This window comes from Polychytrium aggregatum (assembly GCF_025602895.1).
Source record: "Polychytrium aggregatum strain JEL109 chromosome Unknown BJ171scaffold_4, whole genome shotgun sequence".
Lineage (NCBI taxonomy): Eukaryota > Fungi > Chytridiomycota > Chytridiomycetes > Polychytriales > Polychytrium > Polychytrium aggregatum.
This window is the reverse complement of record NW_026516206.1, coordinates 840,220-857,469: the sequence shown is the minus strand read 5'-3', so window position 1 is coordinate 857,469 and position 17,250 is coordinate 840,220. Positions and strand designations below refer to the sequence as shown.

The 17,250-nt window shown below is 56.3% G+C and overlaps 6 protein-coding genes across 6 annotated transcripts; 4 read left to right on the top strand and 2 right to left on the bottom strand.

Annotated features, from left to right (window-relative positions):
- The first annotated feature begins 141 nt into the window (after window positions 1-141).
- BJ171DRAFT_489618 (uncharacterized protein) lies at window positions 142-1,560 on the top strand. Its single transcript, XM_053109525.1, has 2 exons — window positions 142-405; window positions 521-1,560. The coding sequence occupies exon 2, from the start codon at window positions 577-579 to the stop codon at window positions 1,402-1,404; it is 828 nt and encodes a 275-aa protein (XP_052970750.1). The 5' UTR covers window positions 142-405; window positions 521-576; the 3' UTR covers window positions 1,405-1,560.
- A 78-nt stretch (window positions 1,561-1,638) lies between these two features.
- Window positions 1,639-2,032, top strand: BJ171DRAFT_489617 (uncharacterized protein). The gene has a single exon (XM_053109524.1). It carries the CDS (start codon window positions 1,699-1,701, stop codon window positions 1,963-1,965), a length of 267 nt encoding a protein of 88 aa, XP_052970749.1. The 5' UTR covers window positions 1,639-1,698; the 3' UTR covers window positions 1,966-2,032.
- A 499-nt stretch (window positions 2,033-2,531) lies between these two features.
- Window positions 2,532-10,001, bottom strand: BJ171DRAFT_565153 (exportin-7). Its single transcript, XM_053113331.1, has 34 exons — window positions 9,938-10,001; window positions 9,520-9,798; window positions 9,151-9,305; window positions 8,961-9,069; window positions 8,753-8,848; window positions 8,571-8,645; window positions 8,421-8,464; window positions 8,190-8,285; window positions 7,903-8,050; window positions 7,705-7,832; window positions 7,387-7,573; window positions 7,164-7,288; window positions 7,037-7,091; window positions 6,899-6,947; window positions 6,771-6,814; window positions 6,666-6,688; window positions 6,550-6,582; window positions 6,350-6,428; window positions 6,252-6,277; window positions 6,068-6,141; window positions 5,901-5,981; window positions 5,674-5,791; window positions 5,406-5,552; window positions 5,234-5,265; window positions 5,051-5,107; window positions 4,721-4,829; window positions 4,594-4,625; window positions 4,442-4,485; window positions 4,267-4,345; window positions 3,978-4,113; window positions 3,862-3,882; window positions 3,355-3,708; window positions 3,101-3,169; window positions 2,532-2,946 (listed from the first exon to the last, which is right to left on the bottom strand). The coding sequence occupies exons 1-34, from the start codon at window positions 9,969-9,971 to the stop codon at window positions 2,791-2,793; spliced, it is 3,294 nt and encodes a 1,097-aa protein (XP_052970748.1). The 5' UTR covers window positions 9,972-10,001; the 3' UTR covers window positions 2,532-2,790.
- A 244-nt stretch (window positions 10,002-10,245) lies between these two features.
- Window positions 10,246-12,041, top strand: BJ171DRAFT_489615 (C3HC zinc finger-like-domain-containing protein). The gene is made up of 6 exons (XM_053109523.1): window positions 10,246-10,690; window positions 10,846-10,920; window positions 11,010-11,125; window positions 11,247-11,548; window positions 11,643-11,760; window positions 11,903-12,041. The coding sequence occupies exons 1-6, from the start codon at window positions 10,348-10,350 to the stop codon at window positions 11,966-11,968; spliced, it is 1,020 nt and encodes a 339-aa protein (XP_052970747.1). The 5' UTR covers window positions 10,246-10,347; the 3' UTR covers window positions 11,969-12,041.
- Window positions 12,042-12,573: 532 nt separating this feature from the next.
- BJ171DRAFT_211790 (uncharacterized protein) lies at window positions 12,574-14,951 on the bottom strand. The gene is made up of 6 exons (XM_053106377.1): window positions 14,212-14,951; window positions 13,867-14,050; window positions 13,644-13,744; window positions 13,120-13,523; window positions 12,782-12,972; window positions 12,574-12,676 (listed from the first exon to the last, which is right to left on the bottom strand). Exons 1-5 carry the CDS (start codon window positions 14,884-14,886, stop codon window positions 12,846-12,848), a joined length of 1,491 nt encoding a protein of 496 aa, XP_052970746.1. The 5' UTR covers window positions 14,887-14,951; the 3' UTR covers window positions 12,574-12,676; window positions 12,782-12,845.
- Window positions 14,952-15,098: 147 nt separating this feature from the next.
- BJ171DRAFT_489610 (Alpha/beta knot methyltransferase) lies at window positions 15,099-17,149 on the top strand. Its single transcript, XM_053109522.1, has 8 exons — window positions 15,099-15,447; window positions 15,670-15,775; window positions 15,881-15,957; window positions 16,092-16,162; window positions 16,279-16,304; window positions 16,393-16,463; window positions 16,560-16,653; window positions 16,784-17,149. Exons 1-8 carry the CDS (start codon window positions 15,137-15,139, stop codon window positions 17,114-17,116), a joined length of 1,089 nt encoding a protein of 362 aa, XP_052970745.1. The 5' UTR covers window positions 15,099-15,136; the 3' UTR covers window positions 17,117-17,149.
- Window positions 17,150-17,250: the final 101 nt, after the last annotated feature.

Genomic DNA, 17,250 nt, shown 5'->3' with positions numbered 1-17,250 from the left:
TCAACTCGGCTGTCCAGATGACTGACTGCGTATTGCATCTCCAGGCCGTGCGCCCCCCCCCATCCAGAGACGTTCAGGAACATCGCTGCCCCACCTGGTTTTAAACTAGCTTTGTGAAACTCAGGGTGTATTTGGAACTCACAGTCAAGCGCCCCACGCAGAGGCATTGGCACAAAAGGGAGAGAAAGATACTTTGGATACAAACATGATTTTTACAGCAAAAATGGGATCACAATTCAGGGATGGCTTGCTGCCAAAGATTATCAGGTGCAGTCGAAATGGATCAGACAGCCACGGATTGCCATCGAATACCGTATTATGTGTCGAGTCAACAGTAGCCCGGCCAAAGGGTCGTCGGTTTGGATTTGAGAGCGTATCTAGTACTCGCTCTGCGAGCCGTACGAACTGAAGAACGATTCGTGCGATCAGTATACTGCTCATAGCACAAGCAACGGCACACCGACCCTCCCGCGCTCAAGCGGCTTCCGACATGCTGATCAAACAAAGGCACGCAACTTACGTTTGGCCCTTGCCGTGGTGCTTGCCCTGGTGCTTTCCATTGCCACCGGACGATTTATGTCCTTGAGAAGGATGGTGGCTTTTGTTGCCATGGTGATCGGTGCTTCCACCATAGGAGCTGTGCTTATCATCGTTATCGTCGCAGTCTTCGTCATCGCCGGAGTAGCTATCATTGCCGTAGGTCTCGGAGTCGTCATAATCGTAGTCGTCCTCGTCGTCCTCGTCATCCTCGTCCTCATAGCTGCCATAACCGTCGTCATCCTCATCATCGCAATCTTGGGGAGGCTTCTCGTGCGAGTGCTTATGAGGGGGGTTGTGCTTGTGAGTCGGGTGGGGATGCGAGGTCACAGTCACGGTATGGGTAAAGGTGGGAGTGGGGCAGCTGAAAGTGGTCGTGGTTGCGGGAACAGTGACACCTTGGGCGCTAGTTGTAGTGACGCTGGGAGAAGCGGTGGTTGTAGTGACGCTGGGAGTGGGAGCACCGCCGCCCTGGTTGCTGGTAGTCGTGGCAGTGGGTTCGACAGAGGAAGACTCGGTTGCAGTCGAAGACACAGATGCCGATTCGGTTGTGCTCGAGGGCTCGACAGAGGTGGTCTGGGGAGACTCGGTGGTCGAGCTCGAAGTAGAGTAGGGATCAGCAGAAGTGGTGCTGGAACTGGAGGCGGTGGTGCTGGCAGAGGCAGTGGTGGTACTGGGAGAAGGAGCAGTCACACCTTGACCGCCGGTGGTGGTCGAGACCGAAGAAGAGGCAGAAGTGGTAGAGTGGTGGCAGCTATCGGTAGAGGTAGAGGAGGTGGTAGAGGCAGAAGCAGATGTAGTGGTGAGAGACGGGGCGCCACCGCCCTGGTTGCTGGTAGTAGCCGAAGCAGAAGTAGCCGAGGATGATCCAGTAGTGGAGGAAGCAGCGGTGGTGGACGATACCACAGGAGAGCCGGTGGTCGAGCTGGCAGTTGGGTAGGGGTTGGAGGCCGAGGTCGTCGAGGACGAGGCAGCGGTAGTCGAGGACGAGGCAGCGGTAGTCGAGGACGAGGCAGCGGTAGTGGTGGCAGAAGGAGCAGTAGTGGTGGCAGAAGGAGCACCGCCGCCCTGGTTGTTCGAGGTGGTGGTAGAGACGACCGATGGGGAGAGAGTGGTTGTCGAAGCAGAGTTGGTGCTCAGAGGCTCGACAGTAGTGCTGCTATGGTTATGGTGGTGGCTGTGGTGGCCGTCATGGGGGCGGTGGTCGGGTCTGTGGTGCTCTGGACGGTGGTGCTCGGGGCGATGATGATTGGGATCATGAGCCAAGCCGACAGTCGTGTGACTGGAGGAGTGGGTGCGAGTGTGGTTGGAGGAGTGGGTTTCGTGACCACGATGGTCGTCCTTGGGATAGGGACGGGCCTGGGCAGCAACCAAGAGTGCCAGGAGCACAATGGCGACAGTGGCTTTGAATGTTGGGCAGATCATTAGAAGATGTCACTGCGGATCAGGGGCGATCTGGGCGATGGGCAAAAGGAAGCAGGAGTTGTCCGTGATGGGATGGGACTGCAGATACCTCGAACGACGAGCCAGCCCGTCGATTTATACCCCTGTGGGGCGATTGACCATCATCGGAGAGCGCATCGACAGCGGCAGCAGCACCAACGGCGGAAGGCAAGGCCGAGTCGAGTCTGCGGGCTGCTGGGCCCCGTCTGTCCCTGCTCTCACGGCGGACACGAACGACCCTGCCTGTTTGATCGGCACAGTGCTGCTCCAGCCCTCTTGCGCCTTTCCGGGCGGAGTCCCTGGCATGCTGCTCGGCAGGCAGGGTCGCAGGGTCGGTCGGGCTTTGTGTCCCTCCGCCAGGCCCGCAATCGAGGGTACTTGGAGCCACGGAGGCGGGCTGGCAGAGAGATCCCCTCTCCTCAAGAGGGACCGGCTGCTCTTCTTCTGGCAAAGGGTGCTGGCGTGCAGCCCAACCCCATGGCAGGCCTCTTGCCGCCAGAAGAGGGGCCCATCCACACCCTGGCGACGCGCGGACGGATGCTGAGGGCAAAGCAACATGGACAGTGGTGGTTTGTTACATTCAGCTAGCTGGTGAGAGAAAAGAGCGCCGGGTTCGCTCCAGGGACCTCAGGGTCGGGACCGCTGCGGCTGCCAATGCGCCTTTCCCACGATCGGATGCAGCCGTGCTTGGAACGCACACAACGAAATAGCGACGAGGTCGCTGCGAGCCAGCTTGGCGGAGGAGATCGCAGGGCGTTGCGGGCTGGCAGCCAACCCAACCCAGCCGGCCGGCCGGGGGGCCGCGCTGCTTCAGCTGTCGGGGTTCATCTGGAGCTCCTTGGGAACCAGGACAATGACTTGCTCCGAGTTCAGCTCGCGGCGGAAGCGCAGAAGCTGCTGGGTGAACTTTTCGCGATTCTTGGAGGCGACGCTCTGCTCGATCCCGTCCATGAGCGAGGCAAAGCACTGGCAGCAACGACGCCCAGAACAGCAGCTTGGGTGAGGACCATGCACGATAAGGAGAAACCGTCGCTCGGACCGATCTGCCGCGACTTTCCGATAGCCTTCGGGAAACCTAGCAAGCGGAAGCGTGCAAGGCAAGGCTGATCAATGTACCCACCTTGCGGAGGAACTCTTGTCGTTCTGGAACTTGGAAGTGCACAAGGGTCTGCGTGTAGTACTCAAAGTACTGGAATCGAGCATCCTGGGTCAGATAATTCTGATCCTGATCCCGATCAAGCGTCGAGGGCTCCGGATCGAGAGCAGCGCCGCCAACATATTGCCAACCATCGACGCACACTAATCCACCGCAAGCCATCAACGCCCACGCACGCCCATCCTTCCAGAACACAATCACGTCCGAGAGAAACTTGCCTCGGGGCTGAGCAGCGCAAGAACAAGCAGAGGTCGCGATAGGCTCCACTGGTTCTGGGGGTCATCCGTCAAGATCACTTCCATCAGTCGCGAGAGCAAGAACGGGATGATCTGGGGCATCTCCTGGAATCGTCTGATGAGGTAATGAACCCGGCGCTTCTCGAGTTGGCTCTGCTTGAATAGGAACGTTACAATATAGTCGATTGTGTTGCATGACAGCGTCGAAATCAGCGTTTCAACCGATCGGAGACCCTCTCCGCACGACCGCAGGATATAGAGCAGAAAGTTGGGGTCGAGATCGGATATCTCCATCATTTGCTTGGAGCTGAAGACGTCGATGAAGCTGAAGTAGGCCTGAGTTTGACCAAGATCGGTTAGCACCCGGCTTTCGATAGCGAAGCGCGATGGGCCGGTGGATCGAATGGTCTCCGGAAGTCATTGCGGTCTCAACGACACGACACAGATGGCATGTTCAGAGGGACCCTAGTCTAGAGTCGAGCCACTCACCGAACACAGCTTGCTGTATGCCTGCAGGCCCACGCAATCAGGGCAAAGTCGTCAGCCAAGACCGTAGAACAGCGCGGATTCAAGCACAGGCGCGCAGGCGGAGCACGGCGACTCACCATGATATCCTTCATGGGGATCTGCAGCACCATCTCAGAGACTACATTGAGGGCCACAACGAGTGCTTGGTCGTTGTAGAGTGCAAATACACCAAAGTTGACGTATTGCCCCGCGAGCGACCACCGCAGGATGTTCCTGGAAGACCAACCAATACATCAGCGACTCCATTGGGCTTGTAAAGCCAGACAGGGTATCGGCAACGATACAAGCGATACAAGCGACACAAGCGACACAAGCGATACAAGCGATACAAGCGATACAAGCGATACAAGCGATACAGAGACTCACAGGCAGGTTGTGATGCCCTTGTATCGATCAGACCACAGCTGGTTTCCAGAGACAGCGGGGGCGTTCTTCAAAAGCTGAGCTGCGATGGGATGAGGTATTGTCCAGTCCTATTAGTGGCAGGATGCGGACTGATCCTCCAGCATTACTGCACACAAAAAAGTCCACTTTGACTCACAGTAAACATGCAAGATCTTGCTTGTCTCGCGGAACAAGAGGATGCTGGGATTGAGGACCAGGCCGGGAGACAAAGTAAATGAGTGATCGGCCGTCATTGTGCTCACATTCGGAGCATTATCAGGCTCGGGCAACGCTAAAGGAAACACTCACCCGTCTGCCGAGGTGATATCAAAGTTCAGCCGCTGCAAGTCGTAAAGTTAGTTTGCCTGCCGATACTCGGTGATTGTGTCCTTGATCATGAGCCAACGCAAAGCAAAGGCACGCACAGAAATCATACCTGCGCGCGGTTTTGAACAAGCTCGTTGACAAACTTTAGTAGTGCATTTCCAACGCGGTTGTTGAAATGGGCTTTGAGTCCCATGCCAACAATGCCAATATACGGCAGGGTAATCCCCAAACGCAAGCAGATAGGCCGAGAGAGAGAGAGAGAGAGAGAGAGAGAGAGAGAGAGAGAGAGAGAGAGAGAGAGAGAGAGAGAGAGAGAGAGAGAGAGAGAGAGAGAGAGAGAGAAAGAAAGAAATCATAGTCGCGGAGCGCTCAGGGTCAAGGAAACAACGTTAGATATGGCTGGTGCGATCCGGTTTCGGGACGACTTATGAAAGGATATAACCACTCGAAGAACAGCGCATATTGTTTTTTGACCAAGGAAGCAGCCAGGAATCCTCTGTTCGCAAGCGGCCAAGGTGTCAATCAGAGAAAGCCAAGGTCAGCTTAAGCAGCAAACAGCACACACATCCACCCATTTGTGCAAAGCCAAAGTGTCGGGAGCGCTGGCGCAACTATTACACACCGCAAGTCCCGGAAGATGCCTTCGAGTGCAGCCTGGATAGAATCGTATAGATCAGTGGCCAACGGTCAGTGGTCAGCGAGCAGGGATCAGGGCTCGTCTGTCCTTGGGTCGATCACAAAACCGGCCTGCGAGTGCACACGTGGCTATGACTGCCCTCTCTTGCCATGCTTACCCCAACGTTTGGCTGCCGGAGCGTCTGGATGTCGGTGATCTGACAGAGCTCCTCCAGCTTCAGCGTGAATGGTCGCATAAAGTTCAAAAACTCCAAGTCGGATTGCTCTTCGCCTCCGTTGAGGAGCTTGCAGAGTGCGGTGTAGTACTAGAGGTCGCGCGTATTTGCAACGAGTCGGATCAGAGCTACGCGAGAGATGGCGACTGGGTTGTGCTGTCGCGCGCCTGCAACAGCTTAGATGCAGCTGCTGTGTCGCCCTGCTGCTTACCAAAGCCCGGTGCTTGAAGTTACTCTGAACATCCAGGAATGGAAAGTACTCGGACGTGTGGTGATTCAAGATGAACTGGGCCATCTCCGATCGACGCATCTGCTTCACCGACATATAGCTACCCAACACCGGAACACACATGTTAGAAGGATCATATGTCGATCAGTCGAACAAGCGCTGCTGTCGGACCAGTGTTGTTGAACATATCGTTCGCATAGGAAGCTCACCCCGTAACCAAGTCGTTGAAAAGCTGCAGCGACTGTGATATAATGGTTTCGTTCGACCAGCAATACTTGAGGTTATTGCCGCTATGGACGGACTGCGAGTTAGGATCAACGTTCCGGGTTGTGATATCCTCCGCGACGACTTGAGCAAGACAAGGGAACGGACTCACAGTGTCTGCACAATGATGTTCAGGACCATATACTGGTCGTTGATGCCCAAAACTTCAGACAAAGCCACATAGACCTGTTTCGGGCACGGAAAAGCATAAGTAGCCATCGACCATCGATGGAGCCTGGGTCTGTACCTCGCGACAGGCGGGGCTTGTGAGCGTGGAGGCCAAGAAAGCTGCGTACCTTGGTTGCCCGCGACGCTTGATCGCCTGGAACGCGAGCATGTCCGGTTGTTAGTCATTTATGCACCCGTTCATGGTCAGGCAAACCAGCAAACTAACCAATGTAGCTTTTGCGGAATTGTTGGAAAAAGAACAGGAAGGCGATGATCAACTTTTCATTTGCATAGGACTGGCCGTTCTATTGGAGACAGAGGGTGTGTCGAATGTGCGTTAGGATGTGCGATGGGGTGTGTATTGGGGGTATGGAAACAGCTATCAGCGCCATCAAAGACAGCGCATCGGATGGAGCGCGCTCATACCTGCATAATGAACGTATGATTGACGTTCAATAGCTAAGATAAATCCAGCGGTTGGTTGTGGTGAGTGGCCGAACTGGTCTCGGGAGCCAAGGTGACGCGGGTGGAGGCTCTCCTACCTGAAGGACCTTGCTTGTGAGATCTGAGAGGAAAATCGATGAGTCAGCAAGCCCGACACGATGAAGCCGTCGCTGTTGAACATGTGGATGGTGAGCATTACGTACCACCGTCAATGACATCTTGCTCGTCTGTAGTTTGATATGGCGTTCTGCATAACCAGAAAATGGTGGTCGCTCCTTCGTAAGCACACTTGACATATCAACATGCAGCGCGGCAACAGAGCCGAACCTACCTCTCGCCGACACTGGCACCGATCAGGTAGACACACCACGTAAACTTGGCTTTGCGCCGTAATCAGGGAATGGTTTGTAAGAAGTCAAGCGCATCGCCAAATCTGACCATGGCAAGCAGCGGTGAGAATCCACTGCACCTTCAATCAAGAGTCGAGCGGGGGCTGAGGCCTCAGCGGGCCGCTTCAGTATGTCCTATTGACGAGAGCCATCAAGGTCAGCGACACTGACCGGAGCAAATTATGCTCGGCTCGAATGCAAACGTACCTCGTATTGGCCCGCAAGCGAGTCAAAGACCGATTTGATATATGCACTGATGGAGTCGTATTTCAGCCGCACAATCACTGCGAGGGACTCGAGAGTATTCAGAAGCGACCCATCGGCATCGAAGACTATTGAGCCAAAGACATGGTAAGCCATGGACAGAGTGTGGCCGGTCAGCTGGCGTTGGTCGGATGACGAAGCAATGATCACTCCCAGCGGGGCGAACCTTCGTCCTCGTCGTTGTTGGCGTCTAAGTCGCTCATTCGTGAGTTGATAAAGGCCTGAACGAGCTGTGAAGCGATCTGCTCAAGGCGTTCATACTGAGCGAGCTTGGCGCGGCTTGTCGTAGTGACCGATCCAGCCATCTTGGACCAGAAGGTCAGGAGATACTGGATGCTCTGGCAGTTTTCAGACTAAAACCGAACCGATCCAATATGAGCTCGATCTGGTCGCTTTCAGATCCATCAAGAACAACGCCCACTGGAGTGACAGTTGAGACTGCCAGAGCATAACCCGGGCATATCTGTCCGACAAAGGAACACACCGTCATGCTGTGGAAGCTTTTGATGGTAAAGCTGGCAATTTTGTCGATCCACTCATTGTAGTTGGGCTTTTCAATGATTTCGCCGAGCTGGTTGACCGTCTTGAGCCGCACAAGCAGCCGACAAAACTCTGCAACCAGAGGATGCACGTTAGTATTATTGTTCGCAGGGCCACACTCGAGACCAAGCCGGCTCGGTACCATGGTAGTTTCCGGGATCGTTCAGCTTGATAAAGTAGTGCAGAATGTCGTGCGTGACTTGCATGGACCAGGTCAGGAAGTTGGCTTTTTCGTCATCGCTGAAGAGTGAGCGACGTGTGGACATGACGATCGCCAAACACTCCATGACCTTCACGATCGCAGGAATGCTGGTTTGTCAGTGCATGTACCTGGCTCAGAGCTAGCACAGTGGATATGCCCCTGCTCTTCCGATTGGCAGGCTCGATAAACACGCGCTGTGAGTCAAGCGGCTCGAATGACTGCCTCACCTGGCTGGAAAGTGGTGGCGGGAACGATTTGTAGGCCCCGAACAGCGACTGTAGGAAGCTGGGATCCGAAATGGTTCCTTTCCAGGCGTTGGGAATCTGGTGGACGAGGGTTTTCGCGGGTCGTTACGAGATGCGTCAATCGACCGCAGACAGCGGTTCTCACGATGTGAGCTGCACATGATGACGGCGTATGGGGGCCGCAGCTCGGTCGAGCTGACTTGCGCCACCGACCTGATTGCTTCCCACGTCTTCGGACGACTCATCGGGATTGGTTCCTGTGTCGACGTTAAATGCAATGTTAACGGAGGTGATGGGATGCCTCTTCCTGGCGCACAAGGTATCGAGCGTGCTTTCGTCTGACGAGAGCAGCGCTGGACTTACCGATGAAATCAAATGTCAAGCAGCTCTTCATCAGCACAAGGGTGGCTTCCCGAAGCTTGAGCTGTCCGACCTGATCTGAAGACAGCGATGGATACCAACACTGAATGATCGTACCACTGCAGTCCAGGTCGACGATGTGCTGATCAAACAGAGCGAGAAACAGGATCACATAGCACAGCTACCTTTTGGGGAGGAGGGCTGAGTCATCAAAAGCTGACTCAACATTGTGATGGAGATCTTAAAGATCGGTAGTAGTTGATTGTCTCTGAAATTCACAGCTGCGTATGCAGCAGGGCCACAGAAGCCAGCGTCAGTGGTCAACGAGGAAGCTGGCCAGTCCGTTCCCACCGCCGATAAGCATGACGCATTGATGTCGGGAGGCAGCCGTACCGGTTTTGCGGTGCTTTGACAAGTTTTTTGTGCTGTTCGAAGACGAATTCATTTCCTGGACGAGGTTTCCGAGGATCTGGACGCCGATGATCTGGTGCTCCACCGTGGACTGGCGAGAGGGTCAGCACCTGGAAAGGGTATTGACGGTGCTGCCGGTCCTGGAAGCAGGCCGGATGATCGGGTGGCTTACCTGAAGGAAAGGAGAGACGTCGTTCATCACATTCTGAAAGTCATCCGAGTCGAACCACCCCATCTTGCAGACGATCGAGTACAGCTGGATGAGCTGGGTCGAGATGATATTTTCCAATCCACTCCGTCGGCTGAGGTAGTTGAGCACAAAGCTGTCTGCAGAAGAGCGGCACAACGGCATCTGTCAGAGGACCTGGAGGCCCCATATGCGCAAATCAAGCTGTATCCAGAACGACGGACACCATCATCCGTTCAGCTGCTCAGACAGCCCTGGGAGACAGCCGGGAGTGTATCTTGCCGATAGCCACGCTCGGCTTTGTGGCCGGACAAGCGAATCTCAACCCCATCTGGGCCGCCGCTGGACACATACTCAGCTCTAGCTTTTGTGCATTCGAAAAATAGGTAAACTGGGAGAGGATAAGAGATTTGAGGTGGTTGGCAGCAAAGAGCTGCGCGTACGGGAAGGACGAGCGCTCCAGCAGGATCTGGCAACGGACGACGACATCGGCAGGCGACGTCGGCGTGGTCGGGGATGCGTTGGGGACGGTGGTGAAGGTGTAGTCGGCGAAGGTGGGGAAGTGGTAGGCAAGGGTGGATTCGGCCTGGAACCGATCATCCGGGGACTGGGTCGCATAGAGAAGGCCACAGGCTGGCCCAGGACGACGGCCGAGAGCGAGGGCGGGAGAAGAGGCAGGCTGACGGTTAGCACGGCTGGCGGTGCGGCGTGGTGCCTGCAGGGCCACACGGCAGAATGCATCGGCTCTGGATCTGGCTGCCGGCGTAGGTACCCCTCTCTATGGCTTGCAGGGTCGAGTCGTCCATCGCAGGATGCGGGTCAGCGTGCGGGCCGAGGCTGGATGCAGAACAGGGGCAAGCCCGAAGACCGCCCCGAAAAGCAAAAATGCCTGGCGCGTCACGTGGCGGCGGGGGCAAGGGCCAACACCGACCAGGATCCATCAACATCCACCGACATTCATCAGATTCCGACCGGCACCGATCGACATCCATCACTCGCCCAGCACCGATCGACATCCATCAACTCGCCCAGCACCGATCGAAACGTCCTCCGCGTGCACTTTGGCCGACTGGTTGCCCTACCACAACCACAACCACAACCACAACCACAACCACAACCACTGATCGACGGCTTCCTCCTCCCCCTCCAATCCATCGTCCTGATACCCTCTTGCTCGGCACAATGACTGCACCACCGCCATCGCTGCCCTCAACTGCGAGCCTGACCAAGCGCAAGCTCGACGATGTGCTCTCCGTGTTTCAAGTCAAGCGCCATGCCCATGCCGATGGGACAGCATCGCAGCAGCAGCCACCACACTCTTACCGCATCCGACTCGGCGACACCGATCTGCTCGACCGGATCTCGACTTTCAAAGAGTCGTTCTGGTTCGGCAAACCGGATACGCTGTCTGCCGCAGTATGCGCCCACCACGGTTGGTGCGGATACGCCCTCAATACGCTTCGTTGCTCGTCCTGCCATACGATCCTCAGCTGCCATCTCCAGGGAGCCGAAGCGCACGATTCAGGTGAGCGCAGGCTGTCATGAGCGCCGTTGTCGAGGCTTTGGTGCAAAAGCACTGTGCTTACTCTCATCTTTCTCCGGCTCCGGCTCCGGCTCCGACTCCGGCTCCGACTCCGGTGTCGGCCCTGACCCAACGGACCTGGCGAACCACCCACGCAGACGCTGCCGAGTTTCGGGCCCGATTGCAAACAGCCCATAACGAGCGGTGTCCATGGAGATCCTTCACAACCCCGGGTATGGAGCAGGAGCACCTGATGGGCGTCGAATGGTCGTTGCGATCGCCCAGCCCATCGCTCATGCCTTTCTCCATCATCCTGCACCAGAAACCGCGTACAAGTTCCCGATCGTATCCAACGACTACGCGGAAAAGGCCTTCCGCAGCCGTATGGACTCGTTTCTGGACTGCCGTGACGATATACCCAGTGTCAGCTCATCCAAGGTGCAAGATCGGACCCTTGGTGCCATTCATAACGTTCATCCTGCGGTTCTCCGATGGGGGCTGCCCAGTCGCAATGATCCCTATCGCCATGCGTCGCTAACCTTGCTGTTATCCTCCTCAGATCCTCCCCCATCTCAAAGAGATTCTGAAGCATGTGTCGGACGATCTGTCTCTTTCGTCTCGGCCTGTTTCCCCGCCGGCCCTACAGTCGATTGTGATGCTCTCGCTGGCCGGATGGGAGTGTCATCGTGGAGCACCCGGCCGCACGACAGCCAAATGCCATCTCTGCCATAGGGTTGTGGGTCTGTGGAATTTCGCCCGGGCCACGGCATCTCGGGAGAACCAAGACCTGGAGGGCACTCCAACGGCCGGAGCCGTGCCAGACGATGATACTCGGCTACTTGATGTCGTTGCCGAGCATCGGTAAGCAGCTTTCCAATGCGTGGACAGACGACGGTTTTCAAGGAGTCATTCCAGTCACACAGCAGAATAGCTCACTGCGGCATCCCTTTCTCAGACGATATTGCCCGTGGGTGACCGCTGGCACCGATTCAACTGCTCGTGCCGTACATCATCAGTACCACCCCGAAGCCACTGTTTCGGCACGGCCACTTGTCACAAACATCGACCAGAAGGTGGGTTTTATCCTGCTCGCCAGACTGCAACGCTCCATGATCCACTCCATGATCCACCCAGCGATCGGCTGTCACTAACCAGTATTGGGAAACTCTGGGATGTCAACGGCACTGTCTACCGATTGCGGGATGCCGCTTTCAGATCAGCGAGGCGACAAAGTACTTGGATCAATTGCTGCCCAAGAGGGACCAATCGAGACACACCTAGGTCGACAGCAAAGCCCACGTCCTCTGCCTGCTTGGGATGGGGCTGTGCGAACTCGCTTCGGCTCTCGTGCGCATGGAGTGGCGCCAAGCAGTGGCATGGATTCTATTTTGAATAGAGCATCGCACTGGCCTCTCGCCGCATGATGGCGGGGGCACGGCATGTATATCGAAGGTCTCGATCACGGCAGAGACACTATTTCACTCACTTTGCTCTGAAGTGCTCACGCGCATTTTACACAAGCGACACCGCAGTCTCAGACAGTGCCTGAGGTGTACCATCGCGACCACGAGTCGAGGGCATAATCGACCATGGCCCGCACGGTCTGCTCGGACTCTGCTTCGTCGCTCTGGTCGTGGCCTTGATCTTCAGAGTCGGGAATGACGACGCCCCAGCGGCCGTCCAAGCGCTGCTTCCATAGCGCCACTTCGTCGTAATCATTCTCTCTTGATTCGAGATCGCGCATGTCCCCGTCCAGACCCATGTCGCTCTCTCCCGGGTATCCGCGATCGCTGCGCTCTACTTGACCGTCCTCTTTGTCGTCGATACCCAGTAGCTCGTGTAGCAAAACTTCATATGAGCTCAGTAGATCCAGTGTCGATGGACTCAGTGTGTAGCTGGAGTCGATGCCATGACGTTCAAGATACCGGATTTTCGGATACTGCGTTGGAAACAGAGTCTTTGCGACCATTGCCTTGATGACCAAGCAGACTACAAGCCCACAGTGGCATTCATCAGAAATCAGTGCAAGGATGGATGCCAGTGGCTGCTGGGTCAAGCCCTGCCCCCGGTTGACGGCAACAATGGCCTTCTTACATCGCACACTGTCCTGACGGCGCCAATATTCTCCGCCGATATCGTTGCCGTTTGCTGAGGGGAGCTACTCAATACCTTCTTCTACCTCGGTGGGTTGCTGGCCCTCCGATGGTACGGGGTAATAGACATCGAGCCACCACGATCCCCGTTCTTGCCAGGCTTCGCCAAATCGATACTGTGGGTCGATGTGCCTGAGGAGGTTGGAGTGACAGAACGAGCATCTTGAGTAGCTGTGACAACAGCCACCAGTCTTGTGCTCAGCGACGGGCATCGATTGCATGAACGGCATTGAGCGGCAGCAGACCTTTTGGCACTCGTATGCCTCGCGCCAAGCTTACCTGAGGAGCATCACGAATCGCAGAAGCTTCCCCCAAAGCCACAGGTCCGATACACCATCGCGGCTCTCTTCAACGCTCCCGTAGTCGAGGCGGTTGCCCAGAAACGATACAATCAATTCGGAGCACCGCACTACGCCTCCGTCGTCCATGAGCACCTCGCCACTCTCGTCAGGGGCCATGACGGACTCGTAGTGCTCGATGATAGGCTTGAGCGTCTGTTGAATCGGGGCGACGGGGTCGAGCAGCAAAATGGTTTCTGCTATCTGCAGCCACTCGGCAGGTTCGGCATTCTGCGCTCGGTGGATCTCGAGAAGATAGCGCAGCGCAAAGATATTCTTGGGGTTCTGCCTCACGAACTTCTCGGCAGCGCGCTGGGCTTTGGCGAGATCACTCATGAAGAGTAGCTGGAATCGATGAAAGCAGGGGCCATAGCTCAGCGCAATGTGCACCAGAGTGCGTCTTTGTCTCGGCCATCGACATAGGTCGTGGAACGGAGGAAAGTGGACGTACATGCGGTAACGCACCTTCAGGTAATAGTACAGGAACATTTCTTGGCTGAAATCGATCTTGAACGATGCCTCAAAGTGCATCAGGGCTTGGCGAAACTCGGACGTGTGGATAATATCTGGCCAGAGCAAGGCGGGACGACAAACGGGTTTGCGAGTGGTCCATGGAAAGTTGCATCGCTCTGTGCCGTGCTGGATGCGAGGCGCACAAGATCCCAGCCAGGTTATTTGCGGAGCCTACCCTTCTGAGCAACATCGTATCGGGTCCGTATCTTGATATAGAGGAGGATACCCGCATATCCCAGCAGCAGTGCGTCGTCGCGGTAAGGATATCGAGTGATGTACCGCTCTAGGGTTTCGATTGCCTCGTCCAAGATCCCAAAGCGAATGTGTTGAAGCAGATACTCGACAATCAGTTGAGAAGGCTGGGCGAAGGTACAGAGCATGAGCCACGGATATGGAAAGTCCTGCATTGCGCTTGAGCCCAACCAGCCGATCCAGATGCATCGCCCTCCACCTGCGCGGATTCGATGCAAGGCACCGGACAACCCCCAACGGAGAGCGACGCCGCCCTATCACCACTCACCGGATTGTAGATATTCTGCAAGAGCTGCTTGAGAAGTCGCAGTATGGATCGTGCGATCTGGAAGGTTTCCCGCTTGCGCACATGCATCGGTTCCCCGTGCTGGTCATCGGTGATACCTTGCTGCGATGCCATTGGGCCTTCGTTGTAGAGCATCTCATCCAAGGGCTTGTCCATATGCTCGATCCATATCTGCCGCCCCATAATCCTGGACGACAGGATGGCGAGCGCAGCCTTCCAGACCACTTCCACGACGTCCAGCTTTTGAGCCGCAATATCGGCTGTCTTGGCGGTCTGGGACAGGGCAACGGCGATGCTGGAGGCTTCTTCGTATCGATGCTCGAGCAGTCGGTCTTGGAGCAAAAGCAGCATGTTCTGCACATGCCCAGCACGCAGGCCCTGTCCTGAGTAGGCGCCTTGGAGGGAGGCTCTCTTGGCGCGGTTGCGGGAGCCGGCATCGGTGGTATGCCCATCCGAGTCCAAGACCGAGTCCAATGCTGTGGATCGGCGGGTGAACATGGGCTTGCGAATACGTTGGGACCAGACAGCGATCGGAAATCTGGGCCTGCAAGAGAAAAAAAACTGGCTTGTCGCGCGGATCGGCAAGGCTCCAAGCGACCCAGACCATCGCCGACACGCCCGGCCGCCCCACACCTCAACCTGGCCCAGCATTCGCATCCCCCGCGTGCCTGCCCTCGCCCTGCCCTGAGCCAGCGCACTGCCCAGACACCGGAGCCTGTCCCTGGCCGAACCCATGGTCTCTGCCAAGCGAGCGCCGTCTTGGGCGGTTGGCAAACTCAGATGCGCAGCCACACGTGGGATGTCCACGTGGTCAAGTGATCTTGGTTGCCATTGGGCGTTGTCGAGCGTTCCAAGCACCCACACCACCATCTCTCTCCATCGCCGCTTGCGCTGACGATTGCCATCGATGAATATGCTCGGCAAGCAAGGGCTCAAGCAGGTCTGTTCTCGGGCCGTGCAGGTGTATTTCCCCGCAGGCCCACGTCTCTCCGCTCAGCTCTATTCCACCAGCCGACACTCCCCAAGCAAAGTCGAGCTGCTCTATGGTGCTGCCTCGGTGCTGCCGGCCTTGGACCAACAGAGACGCAAGATCCTGCGGCTGTTTGTGCGTATCCAGGGCGGCTTGTATGAACAGCTCGATATCGAGACGCCAATGTCCAGGAAGAAGCTCAACCATATGTACATTCGAGAAGATCTGCTGTCCCAAGTCGAGGCAAGGTGCGGACGATTCGCAATCGCCAGATTCGCAATCGCCAGATCCGGCAATAGTTCGAGCTGGTGTCGAGCTTGCACAGATGCCCTCTGCACCCGTTGGATGCGCTCTCGATGAAATTAAACCAAGACAAACGAGCCACCGCGGTGCGGGGACATGATATCACTATGAAGGATGTGATTCAACCAGCACCCCGAACTGACTTGGTCTGCCCGCAATCCATAAAGCAAGCTCATCCAGTTTGCCAAATCCGAGGCCCGCAAGAAGAATATCCCGATCCGCGAAATATCGCAGTCTCGGCTGGATGTTTTGAGCGAAAAGCGACCAAACCAGGTGCTTGTTGGCATTTGCAGGCGGGGAACTTCATCCTGCGGGCATGCACTGTGTTTGAGTGCCAGCTCGCACGAAAATCGCTAACCAACGGCGTTTCAAATGCAGGGCCTTGTGATGGAAGCCATGCCTCTGGAAGTCGAGATTTGTCGATCGCTCGGAACATTCGACTCGGAGACCAGCAGGTAGCAACAAGCGGCTTTCGCGAGAGCCATCGCGACTGCACATACATATTCACTCAGCGCCGCAGAAGCATCCTCTGCCCGCCCCGGACATGCAATCAACCTGATATGACCATTCCATGCATACACACGCCAAGGTATCCTGTGCAAACATCGGCAAAAGAATCCATCGAGATGATTTCCAACCATCGCTTTCCCATCTGGCTCGGTGAGTCCTGGCGCTCGATGGACAACCGCAAGCAGCGAGCACTGAGTCATCGCCGCGAGTGCCTCATAGCCAAGTCACCGCACTAATAAAAAACTCTTCCTCATTTATGGCATTAGTTCTCGACTCTATCATGGATCCGCAGGTGAAGCCTCTGCTCCCGGTCCTTGATGAGACAATAGTGCCTCCAGCCCGCCGATCGGGCGTTCCTAATCCCAGCACTCCACCAACAGAACCTTGGCGCCATACTGCGAACTGCTCATTTCTTCAATCTCGATGGTGTAATCATCTCAAGCAAGGAGAGGTATGCCTCCCGCCCCCCCCCGACGCTGGTGACCAACTGCAGTGCTGTCGGCCGTTGGCTTTGTAAATCGTTGCGCTGACAGTATCCATCCGGCAGTGCCCCGCTGAGCCCAGTCGTTTCGAAAGCCTCCTCGGGCGCGCTGGAAGTTATGGATCTGTTCGTTGCTCCGTCGATCCCAAAGCTCCTCGAGGTAGGTGGCGGATATACCGGCATCCAACAGTGTGAAGGACGGGTATCATGGGTACATGGCTGCAGTAGCCCGACCACATCCAGACTGCCGAGCCGATCGATATTCACCTTTTGGTGCCCTCCTTGTCCAGAGCTCGGCCATCGAGGGCTGGCATATCTACGGTACCGATATCCGCGCGCCGCTGGATCAGCGAGTGAGTCTCTACCCGGCCCCCGGCGGAAGTGTGCCCCGCAAGCCACTTGTTGAAGGCCCGACCATCCTCGTCATGGGCAACGAGGGCACCGGACTCAAGTCCAGTGTGTCGAGGCTCTGCCACCAGCACATTGTCATCGGAGGCGGCACCGAGCCGAGCGAGCATGCTCAGGCCGCAACAAACGCTGGCGAGGAGCGGCTGTCGGTAGACTCGTTGAACGTCTCGGTTGCTGCCGGAATCATTCTGTCGGCCCTTGTAGCTGGCGTGTAAATACACAGGCATCGATCATGCACTTGAAAAGTAGATGGCCACGGCCACCGAGCCTGTTGATGTCAAAGCGGGTTCGACGGTGTTGGGATATTCTTTGGAATGATGAGATGCCGCCTTATGCTGGAGGCGTGCGT

Excerpts from the sequence above, each read along its gene's own strand:
- BJ171DRAFT_489618 (XM_053109525.1), top strand. The coding sequence starts at position 577 with ATGTCCTTGAGAAGGATGGTGGCTTTTGTTGCCATGGTGATCGGTGCT.
- BJ171DRAFT_489615 (XM_053109523.1), top strand. The coding sequence starts at position 10,348 with ATGACTGCACCACCGCCATCGCTGCCCTCAACTGCGAGCCTGACCAAG. Across the intron at positions 11,549-11,642 it reads GATGTCGTTGCCGAGCATCG|ACGATATTGCCCGTGGGTGA; the intron begins GTAAGCAGCTTT and ends TCCCTTTCTCAG. Across the intron at positions 11,761-11,902 it reads TCACAAACATCGACCAGAAG|ATCAGCGAGGCGACAAAGTA; the intron begins GTGGGTTTTATC and ends TGCCGCTTTCAG.
- BJ171DRAFT_565153 (XM_053113331.1), bottom strand. The coding sequence starts at position 9,971 with ATGGACGACTCGACCCTGCAAGCCATAGAGAGGG. Across the intron at positions 8,465-8,570 it reads CTTGACATTTGATTTCATCG|GAACCAATCCCGATGAGTCG; the intron begins GTAAGTCCAGCG and ends ACGTCGACACAG. Across the intron at positions 3,709-3,861 it reads CATACAGCAAGCTGTGTTCG|GCCTACTTCAGCTTCATCGA; the intron begins GTGAGTGGCTCG and ends GGTCAAACTCAG.
- BJ171DRAFT_489617 (XM_053109524.1), top strand. The coding sequence starts at position 1,699 with ATGGTTATGGTGGTGGCTGTGGTGGCCGTCATGGGGGCGGTGGTCGGG.
- BJ171DRAFT_211790 (XM_053106377.1), bottom strand. The coding sequence starts at position 14,886 with ATGCGAATGCTGGGCCAGGTTGAGGTGTGGGGCGGCCGGGCGTGTCGG. Across the intron at positions 14,051-14,211 it reads TGCAGAATATCTACAATCCG|CCTTCTCAACTGATTGTCGA; the intron begins GTGAGTGGTGAT and ends ACCTTCGCCCAG. Across the intron at positions 13,745-13,866 it reads ATACGATGTTGCTCAGAAGG|ATATTATCCACACGTCCGAG; the intron begins GTAGGCTCCGCA and ends TGCTCTGGCCAG.
- BJ171DRAFT_489610 (XM_053109522.1), top strand. The coding sequence starts at position 15,137 with ATGAATATGCTCGGCAAGCAAGGGCTCAAGCAGGTCTGTTCTCGGGCC. Across the intron at positions 15,776-15,880 it reads GCGAAAAGCGACCAAACCAG|GGCCTTGTGATGGAAGCCAT; the intron begins GTGCTTGTTGGC and ends TTTCAAATGCAG. Across the intron at positions 16,163-16,278 it reads TCGCTTTCCCATCTGGCTCG|TTCTCGACTCTATCATGGAT; the intron begins GTGAGTCCTGGC and ends TTATGGCATTAG.